The sequence below is a fragment of the Saimiri boliviensis genome, chromosome 5, assembly GCF_048565385.1.
Source record: "Saimiri boliviensis isolate mSaiBol1 chromosome 5, mSaiBol1.pri, whole genome shotgun sequence".
Classification (NCBI taxonomy): domain Eukaryota; kingdom Metazoa; phylum Chordata; class Mammalia; order Primates; family Cebidae; genus Saimiri; species Saimiri boliviensis.
Genome location: NC_133453.1, coordinates 44684516 through 44711899, shown reverse-complemented (window position 1 = coordinate 44711899; position 27384 = coordinate 44684516). Strand labels below are relative to the sequence as shown.

The 27384-nt window shown below is 38.0% G+C and overlaps 1 protein-coding gene across 4 annotated transcripts in view; it reads right to left on the bottom strand.

Moving 5' to 3' along the window:
* The window catches only part of HECW2 (HECT, C2 and WW domain containing E3 ubiquitin protein ligase 2), a 398266-nt gene that overhangs the window by 62862 nt on the left and 308020 nt on the right, over window positions 1-27384 (bottom strand). For all 4 annotated transcript variants that reach the window (XM_074399331.1, XM_074399332.1, XM_010336479.2 and 1 more), the window contains 4 exons: window positions 27173-27358; window positions 14191-14325; window positions 10767-10869; window positions 8260-8356 (listed from right to left, as the gene is read on the bottom strand). In XM_074399331.1, the coding sequence (XP_074255432.1) occupies window positions 8260-8356; window positions 10767-10869; window positions 14191-14325; window positions 27173-27358 (521 nt within the window). The remainder of the gene's footprint in view (window positions 1-8259; window positions 8357-10766; window positions 10870-14190; window positions 14326-27172; window positions 27359-27384) is intronic.

Below are 27384 nucleotides of genomic sequence, written 5' to 3'. Positions count from 1 at the left end.
CCTCCAGTGTAGTTAGGATTACAGGCATGCGCCACCACATCCAGCTAATTTTGATATTTTTAGTGGAAAGGGGGTTTCACATGTTGGCCAGGTGAACTCCTGATCTCAAGTGATCTGCCCATCTCAGCCTCCCATAGCGGCTGGGATTACAGGTGTGAGCTATGGCGCCCGGCCCTTCCTCCTTTATCTTTGTGCTCCCCAGGTACCAAATACTATTCTGTCTGCCTGATGAGTGCTTTGTAAAATATAAACCAGTGACATGATTAATTTAGGCCAAAATAACAGATGTGGCTCCTAACAATTTCCCCTAAGAATATACCTGGTGTTTGGAATAAACAATCTTGCTTTTTTTTTTTTTTTTTTTTTCCTGTGGCAGAGAAATAAAGAATTGGAAAGCTAATGTCCAACTATTTACTAAAACAGAATCCACTGGAGAGAAATGTTAAGGCAGGTAAAAAGACAACCTCTTATAAAAACTCACAACTGTAAAACGAGAACCTAAACCATATAGAGACAAGCTCAGGAAAAAGTCTCCAGCTACTGCTGCCTCTCAGACTTTCACAATATATGTAACCACTTCCTCCAGTGCATGGAATCACCCCCAAAGATCAACTCTAGTAGATCATTTGAGGACAATGAACAAAGTCTCAAGACCAAATTCCCACAGAAAACATTCTCATGAAACCACCCAACATTTTGGTGAAGTTAAAGAGGGGCACGTGCTCAGAGACAATCAGAAGCAGCAATGCTCAAAACCACAAAACTCTGGATTGCCAAGTCTGCACATCCGGGTTCCTCTAGATACACTTCAGTGCCACATTCACAAATACATGTTTTTAAAAACTGCCCTAGGCAGTTCTAGAGAAGTGCCTTTGACTTCCCTACTGGTATAATGTCAAGAAAGGAAGACCAGCACTGATCATTCGTACTCATTATTAGAGTCACAGGGCACTGCCTGACTTGACAGATATAGCCAAGCAGTTGAAAGGTTATGGGAATTTAAGTCCATTATGGTCATATGATTCTTACAGATACAGAGAATTGAAATTAATTAGCCACATGTGTAGGGACAAAGTTTGCCATAAATGGATATAAGTTATCTGTATGCTGAGAACTTAGAGACTGACTTAACTCTTTTTGTTTCCTCATGTTAAAACAAACGTAATTATAGAAGGCAAATAAAACACTTTGCCTGGAGGCTGTTATATAGGAAGCACTCAATAATTTAAAACGATTGAGTATATTATTAGATAGGCCCCGTAATTATTTATTCCTTTGTCAAAAGACAGTATAATCTATTGAAAACAGAGCCAAAATAGATTTCTGTTGACCCACTCTTTTTTCTGCTTGTATTGTTGGCAAGTTGTTCTAAATCAACTTGCCAACATCTTATTAACATATTATTAACATAGAAGGGATGCTTATTTTGTTTGCTTTGTAAGAAATGCTTCTGATTAACTATCTGGGCAATTTATTCAAATATAAGCAAAAGGTAGATTTTATTAAAAACTACTTTGTGCTATCAGAAATAATTCATTGTTCTCTATGATTTACTATTCTTTTGGGGATGGGAAAGGCATTGAGACTGGTTTCAGCATTGACATTTTGCTTTGGTCCACAGAGAGTCCAAGTCTAATGAGTTACTAAGGAAAATGACATTTTACTGAACTGTTTTCTTGATAAATATAACAGAACATAGGAAAAATCAAGAGTAAAAGATATACCTAAAATGTGATTATTCCTCATATAAGAAAACGGTCTTGAAAATCATAATTGAGCCACTTATTAGCAAAAAAAATGATACTTTGGAGAAATATCCAGTAGATGAATATATTGTAATTTGGGGAATCTTTCAAAGTTATATCAGAGAACAATGTTTATGGGAAAATAATAAATATCTGAGTGTGATACTGTGAAAAGAACCTAAACTAATTTTGAGTACTGGAGTTCATGTTTTTGGCCTTTTAAATTTTAGGTGATTGACTGTCCAGGTGTCTTAAAGTTGACATTAACAGTTACAAGATTCCATGTGTCAAAAATGTGAAAATTAGATATATACGTGACACATAACTCAAAAGCTTATGTACATCTATAAATTAGCACATCCATTCAAATAAAACATAACTAGCACTTACTCTTTTTGCAGAAGTCATAGAATAGGTGACAGGTTTTAAGAATCTGTGTTCCTTACCACCCTGAAAAATAAAATCTCTAATCTCTTATTAGGCCTACAAGATAACTAGCTGCTTGTAAAGATATTTTAACATAACTTTGGATGGCTTCTGAAATGTTATCTTAATGATATTGCCATGACATTTTGGCTCTCAGTAATTTCTGGCTAAACCTCGAGCCAGAAGGCTCAGTCCTCAGCTTAGACACGGAGCAGTCGAGGCTGGTTTTATTGTGTAAGTGTCAAAGATTTTAGAGTAAAGCTCCCTGTAGGAAACAGTGGACAGCACCACTAAAAAGCCTTCCTACATACAAATCAATAGTGGAATTAGAGATGGCTGGGCATGGTGGCTCATACCTATAATCCAACACTTTGGGAAGCCAAGGTGGGCAGATCACTTGAGGCCAGGAGTTCGATACCAGCCTGGCCAAAATGGTAAAACCCTGTTTCTATTGAAAATACAAAAATTAGCTGGGCATGGTGGGGCATTGCTGTAGTCCCGGCTACTCAGGAGGCTGAGATATGAGAATTACTTGAACCTAGGAGGCAGAGGTTACAGTGAGCTGAGATCATGCCCACTGTACTTCAGACCGGGTGATGGAATGAGACTCTGTCTGCTCCCCACCACTCCCAAAAAGGAAAAGAGATCATAGATCCTAGCTGCATTTAAATTATAACATGGTTCCATTTATATGTATGATCAATCTCAGGAATAGTGGTTTTAAGAATTAGAATAAGTTTAGGAGCATATTACTTTAAACTGAGTCCTTCTGATAGAACAAAGTAGTGAAGGGCAGAGTACTAACATAATAGTAATTTGAATGTAATCTATGTTTACTATGCTTACACAGTACCAAGTGCTTTATACATACATTAACTCATTTAATCTTCAAAAAGACACTGCAAGTTAGAAATTCCTATCCCCATTTTACAGATGAGGATGGCAACCTGGAGGGTTGCTAAATGTCTCATTTAAATTCACCGGGTGGGTAAAATTCAGAGCTAGAATTCAAACCTAGGTCTTTTTGACTCCAAACCTGAACAAAATCTTAAGAGCCATACTCAACTACCTTCTAAGAGCCGTTACTGCTGCTCTCCTAGTGAGAGAGTCTACTATTAGGACTTCCCAATGACCATTACTATGTGATGTCAATAAATTATTTTAATCAGGTGTCCAGGAACAATGGCTCATGCCTGTTATCCCAGCACTTTGGGAGGCTGAGGCAGGAAGATATCTTGAGCACAGGTGTTCAAAATGAACCTGAGTAACATAGCAAGATGCTATCTCTATTAAAAAAAATAAAAATAAACATATAACAATTAGCTGGGTAAAGTGATGTGCTCTTGTAGTCCCAGCTATTTGGGAGGCTAAAGCAGGAGGATGGCTTGAGCCCGGGAAGTTGGTGCTGCAGTCAGCTGTGATTGCAACAGTACACTGCAGCCCGGGGAGTAGAGTGAGACCCCCTGTCTCAAAAGAAAAAAAAAAAGGTATCTTTAAAAGTTCAATAATTATCCCTATGTAAATTGTCTGTAGAAAAATAATAGTCTCAGTCCATATTTGCTATTATTTAAATTTGGTACACCAAAGATCAGAAGTTTGCCACATTGGTCCAGACATCTGAGCAGTAAGTAAACAAATCAGGAGAGGAATAAGTGAGAGAGCTAGGCAGGTCTTAACAGGAAAATGCATGCGGATCAGCAGAAGTAAATTCATGCTATTTTCACCATGTAGTTCAAATGCTAACCAAAATTAACATTCCTGTCTAATATTATATGTAAACATTCATTTGTCACACAGCTGGAAAATAATAGGTTAGCAATTTTGAACACTAGGGTTTATTTTATAAAAGACAGCTTTTGAAACTTTAAATCTTATTACCTAAAATTCTGTATTGTTTGATAAATTTCAAAATGGGCGATTATTTTTAAAATAAAAAAATTAAGAGTAAAATTAGACTCTATCAAAACCCCAGGGCTCTTCAAATAGGATAATGAAAGGAAATAGAAGGTTCAGGTCTGCATTTGCCTCTAGTCTGGTGAATCCTGAGACACATATCCGTTTGCCTTTTGTAGTTCAGAACTTCTTGACTCCCAAGTTACTGATTTCCTAATAACATAAAATATGGAATGATCTAATCTATCCAGAATGAAAAAATTATCACAGATCATGTCCTCATGGTAAGGGGAGTTATATAGGAAGCACTCAAGGAGGAATCAGCCTGCTGCCAAAAATAATCATTGATGCCTGGGGAGAGCTGGACTAGCAGGGAACAGATTTACTGGCTGGACCTAATAATCATATTAGAGGGGAAATTCTCAACTCTTAACTCAGGTTCATAGCCTTTCTCATTACACAGTGCCATACAAACACCAATACTAAAAATTTTATTAAATTTTTAAATATGCATTACATTCACCGATAAAATATTATTAAAGGTTGTTTTCTAATGAATATATTTGTATTCATATAAAATATTAGAACTTTTTTCAGCTTTTATTTTAACATCACAGCATAAAACATCTTCTTTCACTGAGCTCCAGTAGCAGCATATAATAATCCAATAAAATACCCATTTTACAGATGTGGTACTGACTTTGGGGAGCTGATTTTTCTAAAGGGGGAATAAACTTCTCCTGAGGCTTTTTTCTTTTTTTTAAGATGTCAACTTAGTACCATTCACATTTGCGTGATAAGTGAAGTTATAAGGAGCAGTGACTTAAATACAGCAGTTGAAAGTAAAAGCCATATCACAATGCATGGAAAACCATAGCCACATAGACAGGAAGACACACAGTGAAGTCTCAGGGAAGAGAAAACTATACATAGATGCAAACTAAATGAATTGCCTGCTATCCTCTGGTTTAGGAGGAATCACAAGCAAACTAAGAGAACACAAAGCAAATAGGTATACCTACTTGACTCCCTCAAGGGCCACCACTTTTATCATTATATTGTGGGAAAAATACGAAGGAATATTTATCTTAAATGGTGTGCCACAGATGAGGAACGACATATATAAAGCTATGTTGGTGCTGGGAATCCTTGCTCCAGGTATGAATATGAGGTCTGCAGTGAACTTTGACACATAGATTACCTGGTAGCTCCATTTCATGCATAAATCTGTTATCAAAAATATCACTGAAATATGAGATTAAAGAAGCTTAGCTGATTTCCCACCCCTGTGTTTGTCGGAATGCTCCTTACGACTATATAAAACAGAATGTTCTCTTACATATATGAACTTCCCCTTTACAATGTTATGATAAGCGAAATGTTTAACTACCAAAAACTTTATGGAAAATGAAAGTGCAGCGTGACACACTCTGGATAGGAGGAATGGCATTATCTCATTGATTTAAGTTCCTCCATCCTTTTACTTGTCATGATTGCATCTGCCTCCCATGGTCACGTTCTGTAAAGACAGAAATATATTTCATAGACTATCAAATAATTTCATAAAAATAGATTGCCATGTGAAGCCTATGTTAGAAGAAAGATTGTGCTTAACTGAGGACCCTAGATGTCACTAAAAAAAAAAAAAAAATCTTCAGCAATCTTTAGGAGATTAGAGAGTTTTCAGACTCTTAAAAAGCAGAAAGAAAACAAAAGAAAACTTGAAGCTACCAACTTGGGCCTGCAGCTTTTCCCTCTGTTAGAATCTGTTAAGATTCTGTCAAGTCATTAAAGAATAATGACAGATGCCCTGTCTGGGTCGATTAGATCACCTAATCTCTCTGATGGTGGAGATTTAAAGATATGTGAATTGGTATTACATAGTAATGTGGAGTGCAGAGAAAAAGTGAGAAACTTCTTGAGTTTCCTCTTTTTTGTGGGGGATAGGGTACATTTAGAGGAACAGATATTAACTAGTGGTGTGGGTCGGCTGGAAGTGGTAAAAGAGAGAGAAAACAGAGTTCTCTGTATTTTGTGATTAGCAAAAGAGGAAGAATTTTGTTTGTTTGTTTCGCTTTGAGGTCTAGTATTGCTAATACTTCTAATTAGACCATTGAGAAGCTTGTTGCTGCAATTTTTTAAACTAAAACTTCTTACAGAAGATTCTCAAGGGGAACATGGATTATTGAGTGGATGCCATAATAAACAAACATACAAAACCTTCACTTGTATAATTATTATAATTTTTCTGTGGTTAAGAATAGCATGCTTATGTTGAGGAAAGCACTAAGAGTTGAGTCAGATGTTATTAACCATGTGAAACCAGGTGAAACTGGGATTTTTATATACACAATGTTTTTAAAGTAATACTTGAAATTTTGTGGAGCTTTAGCCTTTACAAACTTTAGAAGGTAGTGACAACTTTAAAGACATGAGATCAAGGCTGGGCACAGTGGCTTATGCCTATAATCTCAGCACTTCGGGAGGCCAAGGTGGGCAGATCACCTGAGGTCAGGAATTCAAGACCAGTCTGACCAACATGGTAAAACCCCATCTCTACTAAAAATACAAAAATAAATCAGGTGTGGTGGTGGGCACCTGTCGTGCCAGTAACTGGGGAGGCTGAGGCAGGAGAATCGCTTGAACCTAGGAGGCAGAGGTTGCAATGAGCCAAGATCGTACCACTATACTCTAGCCAGGGCAACAGAAAGAGACACTGTCTCAAAAAAAAAAAAAAAAAAAAAAAAAAAGACATGAGATCAAGAATATCGTCAGAATATTTGGTAATTTATTTTCAAGTTAACAATTATATACATATATATTTTTATATTCACTATGTGCAAAATGCTGTTCTAGATATTTGAACAGTAAGGAGGAAAAATAATGATGAGTTGGATAAGATCCCTATTTGCAAGGCTTTTATAATCTAATTGGAAAATAAAGCATAAGGACCCGAAAAGTCAAATTAAAACACAAAAGTCATAAAGTCAAAACAGTACAAAGGACAATGTGACACATTTCACGATGAATCATCAAAATAGTGTCAAGACCAAAGGCTATTACAGCTAACTGTGCCATCAGAATTATATGGAAAAGTTTTTAAAAAATAATTCTTATGCTCTACCCCAGACCTCTTGAATTAAATTTCTGGGTAGGGCATGGGAGAACAGTGGGTATTTAGAGATGAGAGAAGATTTGGAGGAGGCATGGTCTGGCATTTTGTATTATGTAAAGCTTCCCAGGTGATCCTGATGAAAACAGTTTGGCACAATTTAGTAGATCAGTATTTGAGAATCACTGCTACGGGTCAGGACGGTACCACCAGGCAAATATACTTCCACCAGTGAAGGTGACAACTGGACTTTGGGTTAAGACAGATTTTCAGCAGAAACTCTTCTTTTCCTATCTCCACTGATGCCTAGCACACTTAGATAGAGAAATACTAGCCTAGATCATGAAAGTGAGGGTCCACAGTGGAGCTGAAAAATTTCAAGGAGGGAAAGCTTCTGCTGGGTTATAATGGAAAAATCTTGCTGCCTAAACTTAGGAGAGAAAAGCTTGCCAGGGAAGGGGAACAGCATGTATTCAGCAAAGTAAAACTGGGCCTGAGGCATGATGTTTTGAAAAGTTGTTTAGAAGAGGGGGTTCATGCAAAAGAAGGCTCAGATTTAGAGAGTATCAGATCCACTACTTAGGTTCTTCTCTGTTTTTATTACAGAAAAATGTGAATTTCAAGTTTGGGACCCTACAAATCTCAATTCAGTAAACTATATGCTACTTTTGCTTACTCAAGTTACACTCAAAAAGATTATGTCATTAATTTCCTTATAATCCTCACATCTAGGATAAACCCTTGGCTTAAATTTTTGTGTGTATTTTTTTTTCATATTTCTTTTTTTTACTGTTTTGGGGGCAAGGTTGGCAAACGATCATTTTCTTTTTTTTCACTTTTTTTCGTATTTCTTTTTTTAAATAGGGTTCTGGGCTGTTTCGTTAATTTTGTTCAACTTACATACTTAATAGAGAGAAGCCAGCACTATAATACCTGATGATGATGACAAAATACTTGCATACAAGATGTTTTTGCAAAGGATGTAAGAAAGAAAGAATAAATTTCCAAGACAACTATCAGTGCTACTAAGATTTAATGGTTTGTGCTTATGCAACTTGAACCAAGTACAGATATTATTGTTACCTGAGTGAGTGATTCCTGGTAAGATCAGGTTGACGCTCCTGTAGAATTTCAAAGATATTGGGTTGACGTAGAAATGCAACAATCTTGTCATTGTAAGCTGAAAAAAATAAAAAAAGATAACAATTTTTAAGAGTCTATTATGAATTTTATGTATATAAATCCAAACTTTTTTTGTGTGTGTGAGGTGGAGTTTTGCTTTTTTATCTAGGTTGCAGTGAAGTAGCCGGATCTCAGCTCATTGTAACCTCTATCCCCAGGGTTCAAGTGATTCTCCTGCCTCAGCCTTTCAAGTAGTTGTGGTTATAGGTGCCTGCCATCATACCCAGCTAATTTTTTAAAATATATTTTTGGTAGAAACGGGGTTTCGCCACATTGCCCAGGCTAATCTCTAACTCCTGACCTCCAGTGATCCACCCACCTCGACCTCCCAAAGTGCTAGGGAGTACAGGCGTGAGCCACCGTGCCCAGCCTATAAATCCAAACTTTTCAAAATCAACTGGACAGGCATGCCTGTTACTCCAGCATTTTGAGAGTCTGATTTGGGAGAATCACTTGAGCTCAGGAGTTTAAGACCAGCCTGGACAACATAGTGAGAACTTGTTTCTACTAAAAAATAAAATAAAATCTGTTTTCTGGCTAATATAATACTCGAAGCTATAGTTTGGAACTAGACTATGCCCACCACTATAGGTACTTACATTCCAATTTGTATCTAACCTTTATATAATTATTGGACTTAGAGCTGTGGCTTAGTTAACCATTCTTAGTAAACTCATTTGATAAGCCATATTTATTATCAAATGGCAAGAAGAGGTCATCAATGAGATTCTAGATCTTGATCATTATCAAATATCAGGCTTAAAGAAATGACAACAGTCAGAATTGAAAAATCATCTTTTGATTAATTAGCAACCAGCTAGGGAGGTAGAGGCAGAACTAAATTTGCCAAAATGTACTAGCTGCCAAACAACTAGGGCCAAAATGCAGAGGATAAACTATTCCCAAACTCTATGTGGAAATAAGTGCCAATAAGCCACAAACAGCTCTTTACCAAACCAACTATACCAACAGCTACCACACAACCATCATTATCAACTATGAAAACAAGTATGTTTAAAAAAAATCTATATCCCAGTCAAGGTTGGCTAAAGAAACTTAAAAATAGTTAATTAAAATTTATTAAGGATACCATTATTACCTCTTTCACCAAGAAAAAGCATTTTACTTAAGATGATTCATCTTGATTATATTTGTTGATAATTATAAATAAATCATAAATATATTTAAATTCACAGAACTAAGACAGAGTGTCTAAATTCTTAAACATCAGAGATTCTGGTATAGGATATGATCAAGATACACGCCTTTCTTAAACTAACAAATAATTAAACAAATGAAGAATAATTCTGTAGAGATCTGCCATTTCCAATCTTACCTACATCATATTGCCTATACATACATATTTTAGTTAAATGTGAATAACAATTTTAAAGTCATACTATCTGCTAAAATGGAATACCACTGTCAACTCAAATTTTCCCGAAATGCGTATTTCACTATCTACGAATAATGAAGACATTTTTATAATTATTGAATTGGGGTTTATAGTGCATCTGAGATCAGAGCCCAGATAACTTTCTAAGCAACATTTGTATAGTGCTTTAAAATTCTATGTGCAGTATTTAGTGTCATATTAGTAACAACATAAAAAAAAAAAAACCTAGACAGTTAGACTTCACCTCTAGATTTCTTATCCATAGGCCAAACTTCTTAGGTCATGGGCATTATATTTAATTTCATGATAATTTTTTTAAAGAAAAATTTTTAAAACAAAAACAGACAAATAGAGAGCTGGTCTCATTTTAGACAGAGCATGGAGCCCACATGGCCTCCCACCAATCTGTCCACTCCACCTACCTTAGAGGCTCCTAAGGCAACCACTGATCTTCAAACTCATCATTCTAATAACAACTCAAGTCGTTTTTTAGGCCTTTTGCCACATTCATTTATTTTTATTTTACTATTTTAGAGGTTCTTGCTGCCTTCTATTTGTGACAAAAACCCTTAAGAATGTGCTGTCTTTGACTGTTTATTTCGTGAGGCTACTACAGATTCACACACCATTTAAATTCTGTCTTGGCCTTAAATATGTTAAGTATATACTTGATTTACAATGATATTTATTATTATTATATTATATATATTATTAGATATATTACCTTAATAAATTATTTTACCTTAACTTCAATAATCTAACATAATACCCCTATTCAGGCACAGCAGAATGGTATTAAAAAAATAAAATCTCATCCTTTAGGATTTTATAAGAGTGCCCTGTGAGACTCAAGTCCGTAGGATGTTGTTATACATTTCTTAAGGATAATGCAGTAATTTCTCAACACAGGGCAAAAAATATCAGGTTAACAATAGGGGAAGTATCAGCACAGTGTACATGGTATAGATAATGGCACAAAAGGACAGATAATTTCTGGAAAAGGTTGACATACCCACTGGAACCATGTCCTGGTACTGTGGCCTACTGACTGTATTGAATGTACTGGATGGCCTGGGAAGAACTGGTGGTCCTGCATGTCGAGAATCTTCTCCTACCTGCAAACAGAAGCATTATTTATGTTCTGCACCAAGAGCCAGAATGCTATCAGTTTCTCAAACCAAGTTGTTTAAAATGTTAACTATGAGCATGGTGAAGTGACACCTGATCAGAACAGACATCAGCTGTGGAGCTGAAGCAGGGTTTTTAGTTATCAAAAGCCTTGTTTCAGTGGCTAAATAGGGGGAAGAGCTGAGGCATCCACATTCTTGAGAGGGGCTGGGGCAGTAATGCTTTACTAAGTGGCACAGAAGTAGTTCAATCTGCTTGTAATTACTGAGGCTGCAGCATCTAAAGAGCAGACTTGCTCATCAGGACTAACGTCTGCATTGACAGAGCACAGTCGGCAACAATACAATCAAAAGGAAGACTGAGTGTTATAAAATGTTTGGGGCAGTGCCAAGATATTTCTTCTATTGGCCAAGGCAGGCCAGGGAATTCCCTGGCTCAGCAGAGGAGGGGTTGAAGACCAGCAATCTTCACGTGAGGTTCCGACTTAGTACATTATCTCCTTAGGAGCAATTTTCCATGCCTATTAGAACACCTGGTACAACAGATCTTTCTGGTTTGAGCCTCCCACACCAGGGCGCTAATAGGAGCAGGTGCGGAGGAGCTAAATAGGGTTGTCCTAACCTGAATTATTCATTGCACCTAATATAGATTTAGAAACTCATATATACAAGTAAATAACCAAAAATACCCATTAATAGTCTTATGAGAAAACTCTGATGTTGCTTTCCCATTTCCCCCCAGATTACAGAACTCTTTTAAGACAATAGTAGAACAGCAATATAAAAGAGAATAAGAGAACAAAAGGCAAAATAACATACTGTACTGGATTTATAAACTGGGATTTTGAAAACAGTGTTTTTATTCCACTCACAACCCTTTGCCAGCATTTTGTCATACTGCATCACTTGGGTATTTGCTGAGGATTTCTCTAAAGACTCTAATGCTGGAAATATCCTCCCCCCTGCTCCACGGCTTGCTTGTCCTTCAAGAATGCTCTCACTCATTCCTCACAGCATAGTTCAAACAGCCCCGCCTCAAAAAGGCCTTCCCTCTCCTTCAAGCCCAAGTTAAATGCAACCTTGTCTGAGCTCCCACAGAACTTGGTGTATATTTCTCAAGCACATGCCATTGTGAACAGTTTATATTTTTTGTAAATTATACCTCACTGAAACTGGAAATATGTAAATAAAAAGAAAAAACATGATTATCAAAAATGTTATTAAGGTATACTTTTCCAACTATTAAAAAAGAAAGTTTACAAAGAATTTTCACTCATATTTTTATTGATTTGTAGTATGGTTTCATATTTTCCTCTTCTATTAAGAATGCAGGAATTGTGTTATTTACTTGCATCCCTCATAACAGCAACCATGATGTTTCTTCATCATAGTAGGTGTTTGACAGTGTTAACTTGTTAGATGGGAAAGATATCAACATTTCTACTGACTGGAATATTTGCTGAAGGGATATAAGATGGTGGCTGAAATGACCATGTATGTAGCTAGAAGTCTTCTCATACTGCTTCTCTTGAGTTATTGGCTTTAGGAATGAACACAGCTACTCTCTGGGGAGATCTGATCACTAAGCACAGATTGTTAGTCAGATAACATATTTCAACACTCCAATATATATTTTCTTTCCTCACAGTATGTTGCCATGTGTCATCATTTCTCAGAAAAGTCAAAGGTCTTTTCCCTGAGACCTCAGTCCTGGCAACCAGACCAGCAGACACTGGGCAATCCCTCTGATGGGCAGGTCTTCAGGACATGCATGCTTCCAACAGCTGTGTCAGAAAGGACACTCCCCTGCAAAGTTTAACAACGCTGAGGGCTGGACGCTCAGTCTGTATGGAGTTATCTCCAGGTCACTGCTCAGTTTCCAGCCATAGGAGGAAAAGTCTTAACATATCCCTTTGGGTCCCTCTCTCATAAAGGCTACTACTAGACCATGAAAATAATTCATGTTCTAAGGTAGAGGGGTTGAAAGAAAATCCAAGTATAGCTATTAATCGATGCATGTTTTCCCAGGAAAAGAGTGAAACAGCCAGCTTCACACTGTGAAGTCATGATAAGGTGAATGGTTAAAGTGCACTGGCTATGCAATAAAATATCAGACAGAGCCCTAATTGTGCTACACATCGCACACAAGGTCCAAAGGTGAAAGGTCTGTTCTGCTTTCAAGATGAATGTTGTTAGCGTCATTCAGTTTACCACTAATGGTTTACATGACAGCAAGGTAAAGATTTATTAGTTACTCATAAAACATAAATATTTTGTGCATGCCTCATCCTGTAATATATTTATATATCATTTTTATATGAGCTTCTCATGTGTACTCTTCTATATCTGCACTTACAACCAGCAAACACATGATGCATTAGAGCAAGTATGTAAATCAGGAGGGGAAATTCCAAGAGTGGAATTTTGATTAATCAAATCCAGTTATTTATTGTTTTCATATTTTTTCTCATACAAAATATAAGCCTACAAAGATATTTGATGTACAATATAATATTGAAAATGCATGCACATAGACATAGAAAAGTAATGTAAAAAATATTAATTCTATTTGTCTAAGGAAAATTTTCAAAACAATGTACATGAAGCAATGGTATATACTCAAATCATAAGCCCATATGAAGGAGAAGAAAACTTGCCTTAAGACGTTTCTTTAATATATTTAAGCTGCAAAAGGAAGAAGTGAAACTTTTTTTTTTTTTTTTTTTTTTTGGTTAGCATATTAGAGGGCCCTCATGTGGTTATCATGGGTCCCTGCAAACTGGTAAAGTAGAGCAGTTTTTAGTAATTCTTAGTTCAGCCCATTTTCCCCAGGCACTTAAAGTATATAAATCAACTTTCTCAGGAATATTCTAATTTTAAAGAATACTAGTGAGGATTCTATAATCCCATAGCCCTGGATGAGTATTTTAATGCAATACAGAAAACTTCATTTAAGAAATTCTATATTTAACCAAGTTACATTCATTTCTTCCTGTGAGGCTGAAAATGGGTGTATAAAAGGGCTTATCATCTTCCTGCCTTGAACATTTTAGTACATTATCAACTCCGTCTCACCTTCCTCTGAGTCGAAAATCCTTAAATTCCTCATATGTCCTACCTTTTTAGATTTTGTGATTTAGGCCGTATTTCCAGAGAAGGCTTGTCAACATTATTCCAAAGCTTTTCAGTTGCTAAATCAAACTCAAAAAAAAAAAAAGCTTAAAAAAAAAATCAAATTCCACAAACCACCACATTTTAGAAGCTTCTATCAACCAACCAGCAGGTAAGTCCCTAATACTCTTGACTCACCTCACCCGCACTGTGGCTGCGTTGCCTTGTCAGGTGTTGCCGATGAACCAGTGCACTCGTGGGTCTACTGCTCTGCAGGGGAAGCCGGGGGTCAATGAAAGTGGTGGTGCGGGAGTTGTGGTCCACAAAGAAAGCCTAGGATACAATACACTGAGTCAAATACATCAGACGGTCAGGAAAAGACTCACTCTGAGTCATGATCTTAGCTCTGTTTTCTCATAATGTTCAATCTTTGGGGAAATTTCTCCTTATCCCCACAGGACAGATCAGACTAGAGAAAGCCAAGCTTAGATGAGATCTAGAATGAAGAGAGCAGGAAGGAACATTATGCCTGATTTTAGGAAATACTCTATGAGGTAGTCATCAAAGAGATGATCTGAGAAGGAAGCCAGAAGAATGGACATTTGGGCTTCTCTTAACTGATGGTCTTTGAGCTCTTCCTGTCATATATGGCTATTATAAAGTTCTTACCACCTTGAAACTTTTAAACATCATTGACTTCTCTTTTCCTTCTCCTATACAGCACCAAAATCCATCTCATTTTCTCACTGTAGTCTCCTCTATTTGTCCTCTCCCAGCCTGAACACCAACCCACTATTTGGGACTTTATTTTACATGTGTAAGTACTGGTAGTTTCTCAGCTGCTCACATCTCCACCACTGTAGTCATTTAACTGGCCCATTACTATACGAGTATTCTTTCTAAACACGTCAATTACATCACCACCTCAATCCAAAGCTTCTCATGGCTATCCATTGTCCACAGAAAAGACATCCCTGCTCATTGGTCAGTTTTTCCTCATTCTTTAACCGTCTGTGTACATGCCTTTCCAGTGTAGTCACCCATTACACACCCACACAAACTCATCACACACCCAACAGAACTTTGGGTATGTCACTTACATTCTCTGAGCTATATATTTCTTACAAAAATATGTCTCTTTCATTCATAATAAACATTTCTCCCGGATAATGTGCTAGGAGGGTGGAAACCATGTCTATCATGATTACCGCAGAATCTCTGGTAACATGAAATCATGAATGAGCATGAACCATTTACTTCAGCACTGCAGTTAGGATGCAATACTACGTAGCAAAGCATTTTTTGGTCTGTTTAATTCTAAAACTATACAAGTGCTATTTATCATTATCCTTAGGGGCCCAATGTTAGAAGTTTTCAAAGTAAAATTCACTCAAGGTAATAAGATAATGAAACCCATTATCTTAAGTACAATTAGAAATTATAAGTTTTCCATGATCAGATAAAGCTAATTAGGTCATCGAAGATGAAAGGGGCTATTAGGAGAACCAGGAGACTCAGTACCTATAAACCAAGTGTAGAGGCACATGATGTATGCCAAATAACAGGCAAAAAAGAACTGACCTTTCAAACTGATGGAGCTCAGTTAAGGAAGTACCTGAACACCTAGGGATGAAGGTTATCTAGGCAAATGCCAGAGGCAGATCTTATTTAGAAAACTATTTTCCCATTATGGAACAGAATGTTTCATATGAAACTATGTATGTCATCAAGAAATGGGGCAGATCCCATAAAGAAAACATTTTTACATCTTTATAAAGAAATAACTTTAAGCAATGGATGTACCAGAAAACAAAGCAGAAAAACAGACAGAACAGGAATCTTTCCCAGTATGTTCTCTGACTCTCCAATTTCTGGGTCCAAAAAATGAAGGTTTTGTGTGAGATTTTGTCATCAGCCTTGCATCCTGGGTAATGTTTCCTCCTCCCTAACCTCGGGTGAAACATCCTTCTTCTCAGGTCTTGTAAAAAGCACTCTGGTGATAAAACCTGTGTGGACTTGCCTTGACAGGCTCTGGCCCCAAACGTCACATTGGTCCCGTTTCGTTTGTGCTTCTATTAAAACTGTCCACTATTTCTGCCACTATTTGAAACGTCATAAAATGGCAATTAAATTATTTTGTACCAATGGACATGGCTAATACCTATTTTAAGCAATACATATTAGAACCAACCCCCTATCCTCTTTATGTAAATGGAGAGTAACAAGCTTTTATTACTAACACAATCATATAAACCATCTTGTTTAAGGCAGAAAAAATACAAAGAGCATAAAGTAGAATGGCCTATTTACCTAATTTCTTAGAAATGTTTTTAAGGGATGGGTGGTCATTAACGGTACAATAATGCACTTGTCGTTATAAAGACAAATGGGTGTCTACATATAGGTCAATTGTGATTTGCATGTAATGTCATAGCCTAATATGATATGAAGAGGCTTGTCTAAAATCTACTCTCAAAAGAACTATACTGCAAAAGCCTTGAGGGTAGTAACTCTAGCTTATTCACTCTGTTATCCCCAATGGCTTTTAGGGCTGTGCCTGTGAGAGAGAGGGTGTTCAGATAATAACAAATTGCTAAAAACTTGAATTACGAACCAAAATACAAGGAGAAAACCAACAATTAACTAACCAAGTATTAATAAGCATGTTCTTAGGCCAGGCGTGATGGCTCACACCTGTAATTCCAGCACTTTTGAAGGCTGAGGTGGGTGGATCGCTTGAGTTCAGAAGCTCAAGACCAGCCTATGGCAAAATCCTGTCTCTACAGAATATTCAAAAATTATCCAGGCGTGCTGTGGCACATACCGGTAGTCCCAGCTACTCGGGAGGCTGAGGTGAGAGGATCATTTGAGTCTGGGAGGTGATTGTTGCAGTAAGCCAAGATTGTACCACTGTACTCCAGCCTGGGTAGGTGACAGAGTGAGACCCCCATCAAAAAAATAAAGCATGTCCTTTTACACAAATACAGAAATACTTAAAGATTTGGGGGAAAAATAAGGGAAGCTAAAGACCTCAAAACCACAAACAGAAGATTTTAAAAATCTCATTGTAAATATGAATAAAGTAGCAAGTTAAACATGATACTTCTGGAAAATCTACTGATGAGGGTCAGGTGATCCTTTCTTCTGTCCTTCATCTGTCCTGCTCTTTGAAACACAAATTTAACAGTGGGGCTCCAGTGGCCAGACTGAACCATGGGGATTGTTGAGGAAAAGAGTTAAATTCTGTAAAATATTTGAAGAGATTTATTCTAAGCCAAGTATGAGTGGCTAATGGCTTGTGACACAGCCCTCCAGAGATCCTGAGAATGTCTACCCAAGGAGACTTGGTTTTATACATTTTAGAGAGACCTAAGGCATCAACAATACATGCAAGATATATGTTAATTTAGTCTGGAAAGGCGACGCAACTGGAAGTAGGGGTGGGGGTGGTTCTAGGTTATAGCCAGATTCAAAGATTTTCAGTTTGGCAACTGGTTCTTATCTAAAGATCTGGAATCAATAGAAAGAAATGTATGGGTTATAACAAGGGTTGTGGAGACCAAGGTTTTATTATGCAGATGAAGCCTCCCAGTAGCAGGCTTCAGAGAGAATAGACTGTATATGTTTCTTATCAGACACAAAGAGTCTGTTCTATCAGTCTTAAGGTCTCTGTGTTGATGTTAATGCTGGTCAGCTGTGAGACATATCCAACTCCCCCCTTCCCCCCTCCCCATCCCCTCCCACCCCCCCAACTTCCCATCATGGCCTGTATTAGTTTTTTAGGTTAACTTTGGAATGTCCTTGGCTGAGAGGAGAGATCCATTCAGATGGTTGTGGGGCTTAGAATTTTATTTTTGGTTCACAAGATGAAGGATGGCTGAGCAAAAAGTTGGAAGTTGCTGGAGGCTCTCCCAACATGATGAACTCCCTGGTCAACCCTAGACTGCCTGCCTCTGAACTTCTTTATGTGAAAGAATATAATTTATTTTTAGATGGAGTCTTGTTCTGTTGCCCAGGCTGGAGTACAGTGGCATGATCTCAGCTCCCTGCAACCTCCACCTCCAAGGTTCAAGCAATTGTCCTGCCTCAGCCCCCCAAGTAGCTGAGATTACAGGTGTAGTGTGCTTCACCACACCTAATTTTTTGTATTTTTAGGAGAGATGGGGTTTCACCACATTGGCCAGGCTAGTCTTGAACTCCTGACCTCAGGTGATCTACCCACCTCAGCCTCCCAAAGTGCTGGGATTACAGGCATGAGCCACTGCACCCAGTGAGAATACAATCTTGTATGTTAAAACGTATATGAGTTTTCCACCACAATACAGTCAAATCAAATCCCACTGGAAACAGTGAAGCTTCTGCACTGCAGGGGAAAGACAGTCTCTCTAAAAGTAAAACCAGAAACCACCATTATATATAGGGATTTTCCCTATTTGGTGAATAGTGAACTATCTATCATTCACCTTTAAAACAATTAGATTAAAATTCCCAATGCACATGAAATGTATAGTTGGGAACTTATAAAACTGGGATTTGAACCCATGTTTCTATCTGACCCCAAAGCCCAATGAGCAATACCTTTTTCCTCACCTCTCTTCTTTTCCTATATCATCTCCTTTTTTTCATTCTGCTTTCTGCCTACCATCTTTTCCTTTTTATGTTCTTCCCATTCCCTCTGCACCTTACATCATACTTTATTTTAGGAAAACATTTCAGTATATATTGAACAAGGCTGACAGTAACAGTCACTCACAGTGCTTGGCCTCACCAGTTTCAACACTGCAAAGTTTCAAGTGGAAAGATTGCTACTGATCCCGACAACATGCTGTACATACTGTGCCCAATTCTCATCACTAATCTGTTGGAAGCATGGCTATGGGTGGGGAACAGGTCCTATTTGTATCCCACAAGGGGCTCTATTTCAGAGTCAAATGGAATGTGTATATTGTTTACACATGCTTTTTAAGTCTGCCAAGTACTTGGGGGAAAGGTCTCGATTAAGACCTCCATCAAAGCCTCCAATACAGCGCTTCTAAGGAGCAAATTGCTTGGCGAGAGTTTTGGCTCTGCTCTGGGCCCACTGTGTGATCTTGGACAGATTTCCTTAGCGCTTTGCTTTATTCACATAAAGGGGATTACTCAGGTCACAGCTGAGTTGTGAAAAATAGATTCTACTTTAAAACGAAGAGGAGAGCATGCAAAGTGCAAGCTTGCCATTTCTATTTGTAACACACATATCAATTATGTCTGGAAAGTGGATCACTTTCCCACAGGAAATGCTACCTAGTTCAAGCCAGCAATGAAGCTGACCTAGTAAATTTGAGTTACTTTATGTCACAATTTTTTAATAGCCTGCAATTATTTATGAAAGTATCTGCCATATATTAATACATAGTGTCTAGAGTAGAGTATGTTGAGAATGCAGACATGAAAAATGAAATTGTACGGAAAAACAGATCCTTTTCACGTTAGCCACTAGCGAAGCAAATTTTGAACAACATTGATTCCCTAATGCTAAGTTTCATTAAGGAAATTCACTCAAGCTTTACAATGCTGGGCCAACTAACAACTCAAAAACTGAAAGGAATGCAAATACACAAACTTGAATCTCATTTCTAAAAACGTCTACCCTTTCACTGCTTCAGGGCATAGTCGGAGTCAGGAAATATGGGCTAGTTGGAGCCAAGTGGTATTTTAGTGATGCCAAACAAAATACATTTCTTTCTTTACACAATTCTTTCTTTTTTTTTAAACTTCTATTATTTTAAGGAAAAAAAAATCCATCACTATTTACAAAGAAATACCAACCTCAGGCTCAACAAATCTAAGTTAAAGAAGTTTGAAATCATTTCCAGTTACTATTTTGCCACTAAGGAATACATATTAGAAGGCTACTTAAACAAAATAAAACAAGAAGTGCTTGTAACTATGCTATAGAAAGAACATCCGATCTTCCAATTTTCTTTCTATAGTCATGGAAACAGTGAAAGGATAATAATGGATAAGCCAGAAGCACTATGTATTGTATCTGTTCTAATTCTGGTTTCGCGGCCTACGAAGTCTTAGAAGTGCTCAGAAAAAGGCTCATTGTAATCTACTTCCATTTTTTAAAGATCATATTTACTTATCCATTCTCTTATTTCCAAATTATAAATCTCTTCTCAGCTGCTGGCTCCTTTCCCCAAGATTCCCCCAGTGATAAGGAATAAACATGCCATTATTTCCTCTACATTATATCTTAGACAGATTCTTTGTCACAAATAGTGGAGATGTAAAGGGCTGAATGATACAGTTTATCCTCAATAAAAAAAATTGTCATGCTAACATGGTTCTTTTGAAGGAATCAGTAGTCCCAATTATTTTATGACATCTGTATCAGTCACAAAAAAGGTTAAAGAAAAGTATTACGTTTAACTGCTGTGACTGTAGCTGTAAAGTTGTGGTACTTGAGGTAGTGTCCTGAAAACAGCCAATTAGTAGATGTGGACAAGTACAATATAAGTACAACACTTTGATGTAAAATGTTAGCTGAGAGAGTAGTTTTTACCTGTTTTTTTGTTTGTTTGTTTCTGAGACGGAGTCTCGCTGTATCGCCAGGCTGGAGTGCAGTGGCACTATCTCGGCTCACTGCAACCTCAGCCTCCCAAGTAGCTGAGTCTACAGGCATATACCACCATGCCCAGCTAAATTTGTGTTTTCAGTAGAGACAGGGTTTCACCATGTTGGCCAGGATGGTCTCAATCTCTTGACCTTGTTATTCCCCCACCCTGGCCTCCCAAAGTGCTGGGATTACAGGCGTGAGCCACTGCGCCAGCCAGGAGTGGTATTTAGGCATTCAACCTGTAAGAGGGGAACCAGGGTTATGTTGGAGATGGCTTCTACCAGCTAATGAGAGCTGACTGTGTTCGGTGAGCAGGTTGATATGATGCTGACAGCAGGTAATTGACCACATTGGGAGAATTTACACCATTAAAATTGGCAAGTGCTACGAATCAGCCCTCCTCCCCACCTGCCTCAGAGAGCTGATTGTTCAACATTTCCCAGATTATACTTGTGGAAGACTGGCAATACAGTTACCCAAATCACCACATTTTAGGTGAAGTAGAAGGGCATTACCATGAAATGTTGAAATAGTATATATATATTTTTTAAAATCCATGCAGGTCATAAAAACAACTGTTAAAGAAAAGGCAAAGGTCATCTCTCTATCTAGACAATTCCTTCAAGATTGCATGAGTCTAGTGTTTTACTCAGAAGTATATTCATAAAACTGATCTCTGCTCTATTCTCTCATTCAAAAAGGTACACAACCCCTAGACAGTTTATTTTTGCCATTTGCCTTCTATGTAAATTTATTTATGCATTGCTTTTTTCTAACATATTTTTACCCCTTAAAATAGGCAAGAGATCCTTAAAAACCACGTGCTATCATTCATGGTTGGATTCCATAAACAGCTAGATTGCTGCATAACTTAAGGCAATTAAACCAGGTACCCACCACAAGAGGTATTAGTTGTTTCCAAGCAATTAAAAATGTGTCACAAAAGTAACAAATGTGGTGGTCAAACAGACAACATATTTTTCAAAATGTAGCACTAATCTTGCTAAGAGACTTTTGAAATTATAGTAACTTGTGGCCTCCAAATATTAAGTCGCACTTTACTCACTGAGCTAAATAGGACTTGACCCAGTAAATAGTTTGCTATCAGTTTCATGCAAGATTGAAACCAGGGTCTAGTTCATTACTGAAGCAACTTCTCTAGCCACACAGGCTATTAGGGTCTGGTAAAATGAAAACCGTCACGTTGGCTCAGCCTCTGGTAATTTCTACCATACAAATATTTGTTCTGTTCTAAAAATCTGTCCTCATAACCATAACTGCTATTTGCTGTGGTTCTCAAAGTTGGGTATTTAGACCATTCTGATACTTATACTCCCAATCTGACATGCAAAGTTAAAACCTCTAGAGTTACAAAGCTTGGATGTAGAAATGAATGCCAATTTAACTGGGAGATATTGTAACATATGATTTCTGTAGGGAAAAACAAAAGAAACTATGGGAAAGATTTCACTTTAAAGAAGAAGATAGTTCCCATTTTACATTTTAATTTTTTAAAATCTCATGACATTTATGATATGTCACTTATAAAGTTCAAAGTTTCTTAGCATCTCAATTTAGGCCCAAAAATAATAATCTGGGGAAAAAAAACCCTGGGTTAATATTGTTTGAGAGTCTAAAGCAAAAAGGCTGGAGGAAATTCACCGTATTTAACATCTTAAAGGGAAGTTAAAAAAAAAGAGACTTTTTTTTTTTCCTAAAAATTAAATCAAATAAGCCCATTATGTAAACTTGAGAAATAAGCACTTTCACAGTTTTGTTTTCTCATTACCCAAGTCATTTTGTAGCATTCTCTCAGTTTAACTCTCTGCAGTGTAGCATCCACTGATTTCATTCAATTGATATATGTCTCTTCAAATTTACTCATTATTTCTTCACAGGAACCAGAAATACCAACCTGATGCTTTCCTGCCTCTGTGCCCTTACTTTGGGTGTTTCCCCTCTCCATTCTTATTTTCTCTCTCCTCCAAAATTTCTTTTAACCAAATTTCTACCCATCATTTAAGACTCACCTCAAATGCTGCTATTACTATGAAAACTTTCCAGGTATCTCATGCCAGAAATATGTCACTCTACAGTGGACCCTTGCATAACATACAACAGTGTGAAGGCATACATTCTTTTATAATTCAAAGAAGAGGCATTTAGGGTGAAAGAGCAATGTCTAGGAAAGGGGTGGTTAGTAGCTTTACACAGGAAGTATATGATTTTGTGCCAATGTACGGATCTGATTTCAGTTCCAGTTCTAAGTTACTTGGCCTTCAAGGATGTTTCTAAAAACCCTAGTTTGATGATCATGGCTGATGGAAAATACAACCACCAGAGTAGAAATCCACTGATAGAGCAAGAGAACAAATCCACTGAGACACCACAGTATCAGAGAACTCATCAGAGAGAAACAGAGAACATTCTGCGTCATTATACAGGTGTAAGGCAGGAGCAAACAGCCCAGGTCAGACTACCCTGCAATGATCAACAACAACATGGACAGCAAAGAACTGTAACAACGAAAAGAAACCCTGCTGTGAAAATGCCATTCTGTCAGATCACCATGGTTAAAGGAGACCAGCAGTTCCTTAAAAACAGGAATAGGACACTGACATTAATCCTACAGTATATCCTTCATAAGTCATCACGTATTTCCTAGAAAAGATTCCTCAGTTAACAAATCCATATCATTTTCATGAAATGCCAAACTGATGAAACTCTTTATTGTTCTATATAGATCCCAGCTTCTACCTCTAAATTTTAGTAACTTATAAATGATAATAATAACTACCTTATAAATTATCAGGAGGCTCCCACAGCATCCTGCCAAGCCCTTATTATCTTCATTATAATTGCTGAAGATTATCCCTTCATCCTCCTTACTGGTGAGAGGAAGGATAAAAACACAGATTCTGGACATGGACTGCCTGGGTTCAAATCCAATTTCACTACTTACTAATTGTGGACCTTGGCCATTTCAGTTAATCATCTTGTGCCTCAGTTTCCTCTTCTATATAACGTGGATAAAAATAGCATCTATCTCCAGGCTGCTGTGAGCATTAAATGAATTAATGCCTGGCCCGGGGGCTACATACTCCAGAATGCTACATTAAGTGGTAAATTTTTATCATTGTTAGCACAATGGCACACACCTCAGAAGTGTTGCTGAATGACTAAATAAGGGAAAGCATGAAAGGAAGATGTTACACTTGAGAAGATAGAGGCAAATTTCAGCCTGAGAAAATTCCTGTTAAGAATCGTTTCCTTTCATGTAGATGAGGATAAGGATGTCCTGTTCTGTGTCAACTCTAGAAATTAGTCATCACTGTGGGAAAATAACTTCAGAATACTTAATAGCTTTTGATGTTGTGTTACATGAAAAATGTTTTCTCCCTTCAAATGTTCTAGAAGTAAAGAAACTCATTTTTAAAAGGGGCTAGCCAGGCACGTGCCTATAGGCCCAGCTACTTGGGAGGCTGAAGTGGGAGGACTGCTTGAGTCCAGGAGTTCTGGACTACAGTGTGCTATGCCAATCAGGTGTCCACATTAAGTTTCCCATCAATATAGTGACCTCCTAGGAGCTGGAGACCACCAGTTTGCCTAAAACAGGAGGAACCAGCCCAGGTTGGAGATGGCACAGGTTGAAATTCCCATGCTGATCAGTAGTGGGATCATGCCTGTGAATAGCCACTTTATTCCAGTCCAGGCAACATAGCAAGATCCTGTCTCTTAAAATAAATATTATTAAATTAAAAGGGGCTAAAATTCCAGGGTTGAAAGAAAACCTATTAGCTGCCTATTCGTAAGACAGGAGACAGGACTCCTGACATGCTGCCCAAAGCAGAACAGCCAAATAGAGACCGAGCAACAGCCTCCCCAAAAGTTCCTTTAAGTTATTTCGATTTACTTGAAGCTGGTCGCTTGGGAAGGAACTTATATGGGAGAATCACACGAAGATAAACCTACTTTAGTTCAGGTGCCCAGCTTAGCTAAAAATCTTATTAAAGTCTTAATGCACGACAGAGAGAGATCAGGCTAAAGTGATAAAGCTTTTGGGTCCATCTGCTAATCTGTCTTGTCCACAAGGCAGGTGTCCTTTAAGTCTTTCATGCCAAATAGCATTCGAATGTAAAAGCCAGCAGCAGATTGTGAGGTCAGCTCTCGACCAGCCTACACTCAGGGTTCTGTACAATGCCAATGTCAAGTTGTAACACCTAGATTAGTAAAAACATCCCCAGAGAAGACTATGTTTTGGGTAGTCATGTTATGAACATGGTTGAGATAATGTTTACTCCTTTTAACCACCAAAATTTTTATGAAAGCTATGAGACAAAACTTGTTCTTAAGAATACATTACAACTCTTCTTAAATAGTATCCTAAATGTAATTTAAACCTTTTTCATGGTCCAGGGGTTAGTAAAAGAACCTCTCTCCTAAAGTGTGTCTGGCAAGTTATGACTGGCAAGAAGGGACCAACCCCTGCCTTAACAAGTTAAACTGCAACACAGAGCAGAAACAGATGCAGCATTATCCACTATCTTAACTTGGGTTTTCCCTGGACCTCTGATTCTCTAATGAACACAGCTCCTCATGAGTCCAGGTAAAGTCTTGTCAGAGCTGAGAACAGACAAATTCTTGGTGTGCTACTACTCTTTTATACCCAGGTATAATACTACTAGTACTTTTCAAAGTCCTTACTTGGACCATCTATGCCCTTCCATACAACAGAACATTTACAGATATTGGCCCTCAGGCTATTGAACCAAACACAGTACCAGCAAAGCCGCATCTTCCCCTGGTGTCCCTGCTTACAGTTTAGTGTTCTGAAAAGGCTTCTCTGTCATGCCCATCTGACTCTAATTCAATGTCATTTTACCTGTGGTCCAGGCACATAATCACAAGCCCAATTCTCTTTTACCTCTTCTAAACTTCACATTTGCCACTTCTAATCTTCTCTTGACTGGGAATTAGAGGTTTATTAAAAACATTTGCAGAAATCAAGTCAGTAGTTTCAATGAGAGTTTGAATGCTCCTCCCTTGCATTAAAATACATGCATTTTGTAACAACTATTTTGACTGCTTACAGGTTCTCAAGTAATATTGCTGGAAGCTGAGTTCAGGATAAGTAAGAGGCTATGGTGGTATTATTGCTAGAGGGAACTTTGGGGGGAAATGGCATTTACTGAGTACTTTACATGTTCCTTCCACCTTGAATGTTGATATACTTTACTCCTTACTTCTTTCAGGTGTCTGCTCACCTAAGGCCTTATGTGTGATGCCCTCCCAGCCACCCTATATAAAATAACATTCTCCATTCCTCTTTCTCTAGACCTCACCTCATTCCTTGCTTTATTTTAAATCACTGCATTAATTGGCTCTTGGCATATTAAGAATAGTATGTTTATTTATTCGTCTATTGCCTGTCTCAGACATGAATGCTACATTCATGAGAATGGCAGTTCTATAAAGTCATTGGCTTATCTATTTTGTTTAGGTTCTCAATAAATATGTGTTGAACAAACACTGCAAGGCTTGATACTTTAAATATCATGCCATTGTAATCTTCCCTGCCCTTCAAGTCACATATTCCCAGACTGTTTATAGACAGAGAAATTGAGGTTGGTTACTCCATACTTGGAGTCACGGTTAAGAGCATGGTTGCTGGAACCAGCCTGGCTGGCCTACAGCGTGGCTCAGCCACTGCCTATCTCTGTGATGTCAGACAAGTCAACGAACCATTCTGAACCTGGGGCTGCTTATTTGTAAATGGTAATAATAACAGTACTGCTTTATCAAGTTGTGGTGAGGACCTTCCATCTATAAAGAGGCTAAATGTTTCACAGCTCAGAGTAGGTGCTACATAAGAGTTAAATAAATAAAAATTAAATATTAGCTAAAAAAACACCTTATAACAAGCACTAACTTTCTCATTCTCATTTCTTACTCATAGAATGACTTCTTGATTGTAACCAGGCTTTCTGGTTCATCCACCTACAGAGGAAGTACAGATGTAGCTATTCTGGCCTGTGTTGCACAGTTACATATTTCTTGTCATAAATTGATCAATCAGTGAGTCTTGGTTAATGTGCCAACAAAATCAGGGTTCTGAACCAATAAGACTGAGGCCCGAGCCCAGACAGTGTCACAAAGACACACCTCATGCAGTTACTTGCTTCGTGACCTCCTAGCCACCTTCTCTAAACAATACCACAACTTTTTATTCAGATATCTGCAACACAAGCTGTATCACTTGGGAGAAGGAAGCACTGCCTAAGAACCCTTTTCTCTAATCAGCAGAGCATGGAGAGAGATGACAGGCAGGAGGGTTTCCAGGGAGAAGCAAATGTTTTCCCAGCCTCACAGTCCTCCCTCTGCTCCCTCCACAACTTCGGAATGGCACAGTCACTGTTTGTGGTCACAAACAACCTGCTGTCCAGGTTTCACTTGAACAGGAGGTGGAATGTTTCACCTCACAAAGAGTCTTGGCCCTCACTTGAAGGGGAGTGCCAAGTGCCGAAGCCACAAGCAGCCCACAGGCATTCGGCACTCCCTGAGGCATCTTCCTCGTGTTACCTTGCCCTGGTGATCGTGTTTCATTTCCCATCCCCGCGGCAGCTCTAGCTGTTTGTTCGCGAACATGTTGAGGAATCCCACAAGGTCCCGGTTATGCTGGTAGCGTTCAAAGTGGTGGGTGTCCCGCCGGACTTTGGTGATCATGTGCTTCAAACACGTGTTGTTTGTAAACATGCGGTAGGCACTCTAAAGAAAAGAATGGAGAACCATTG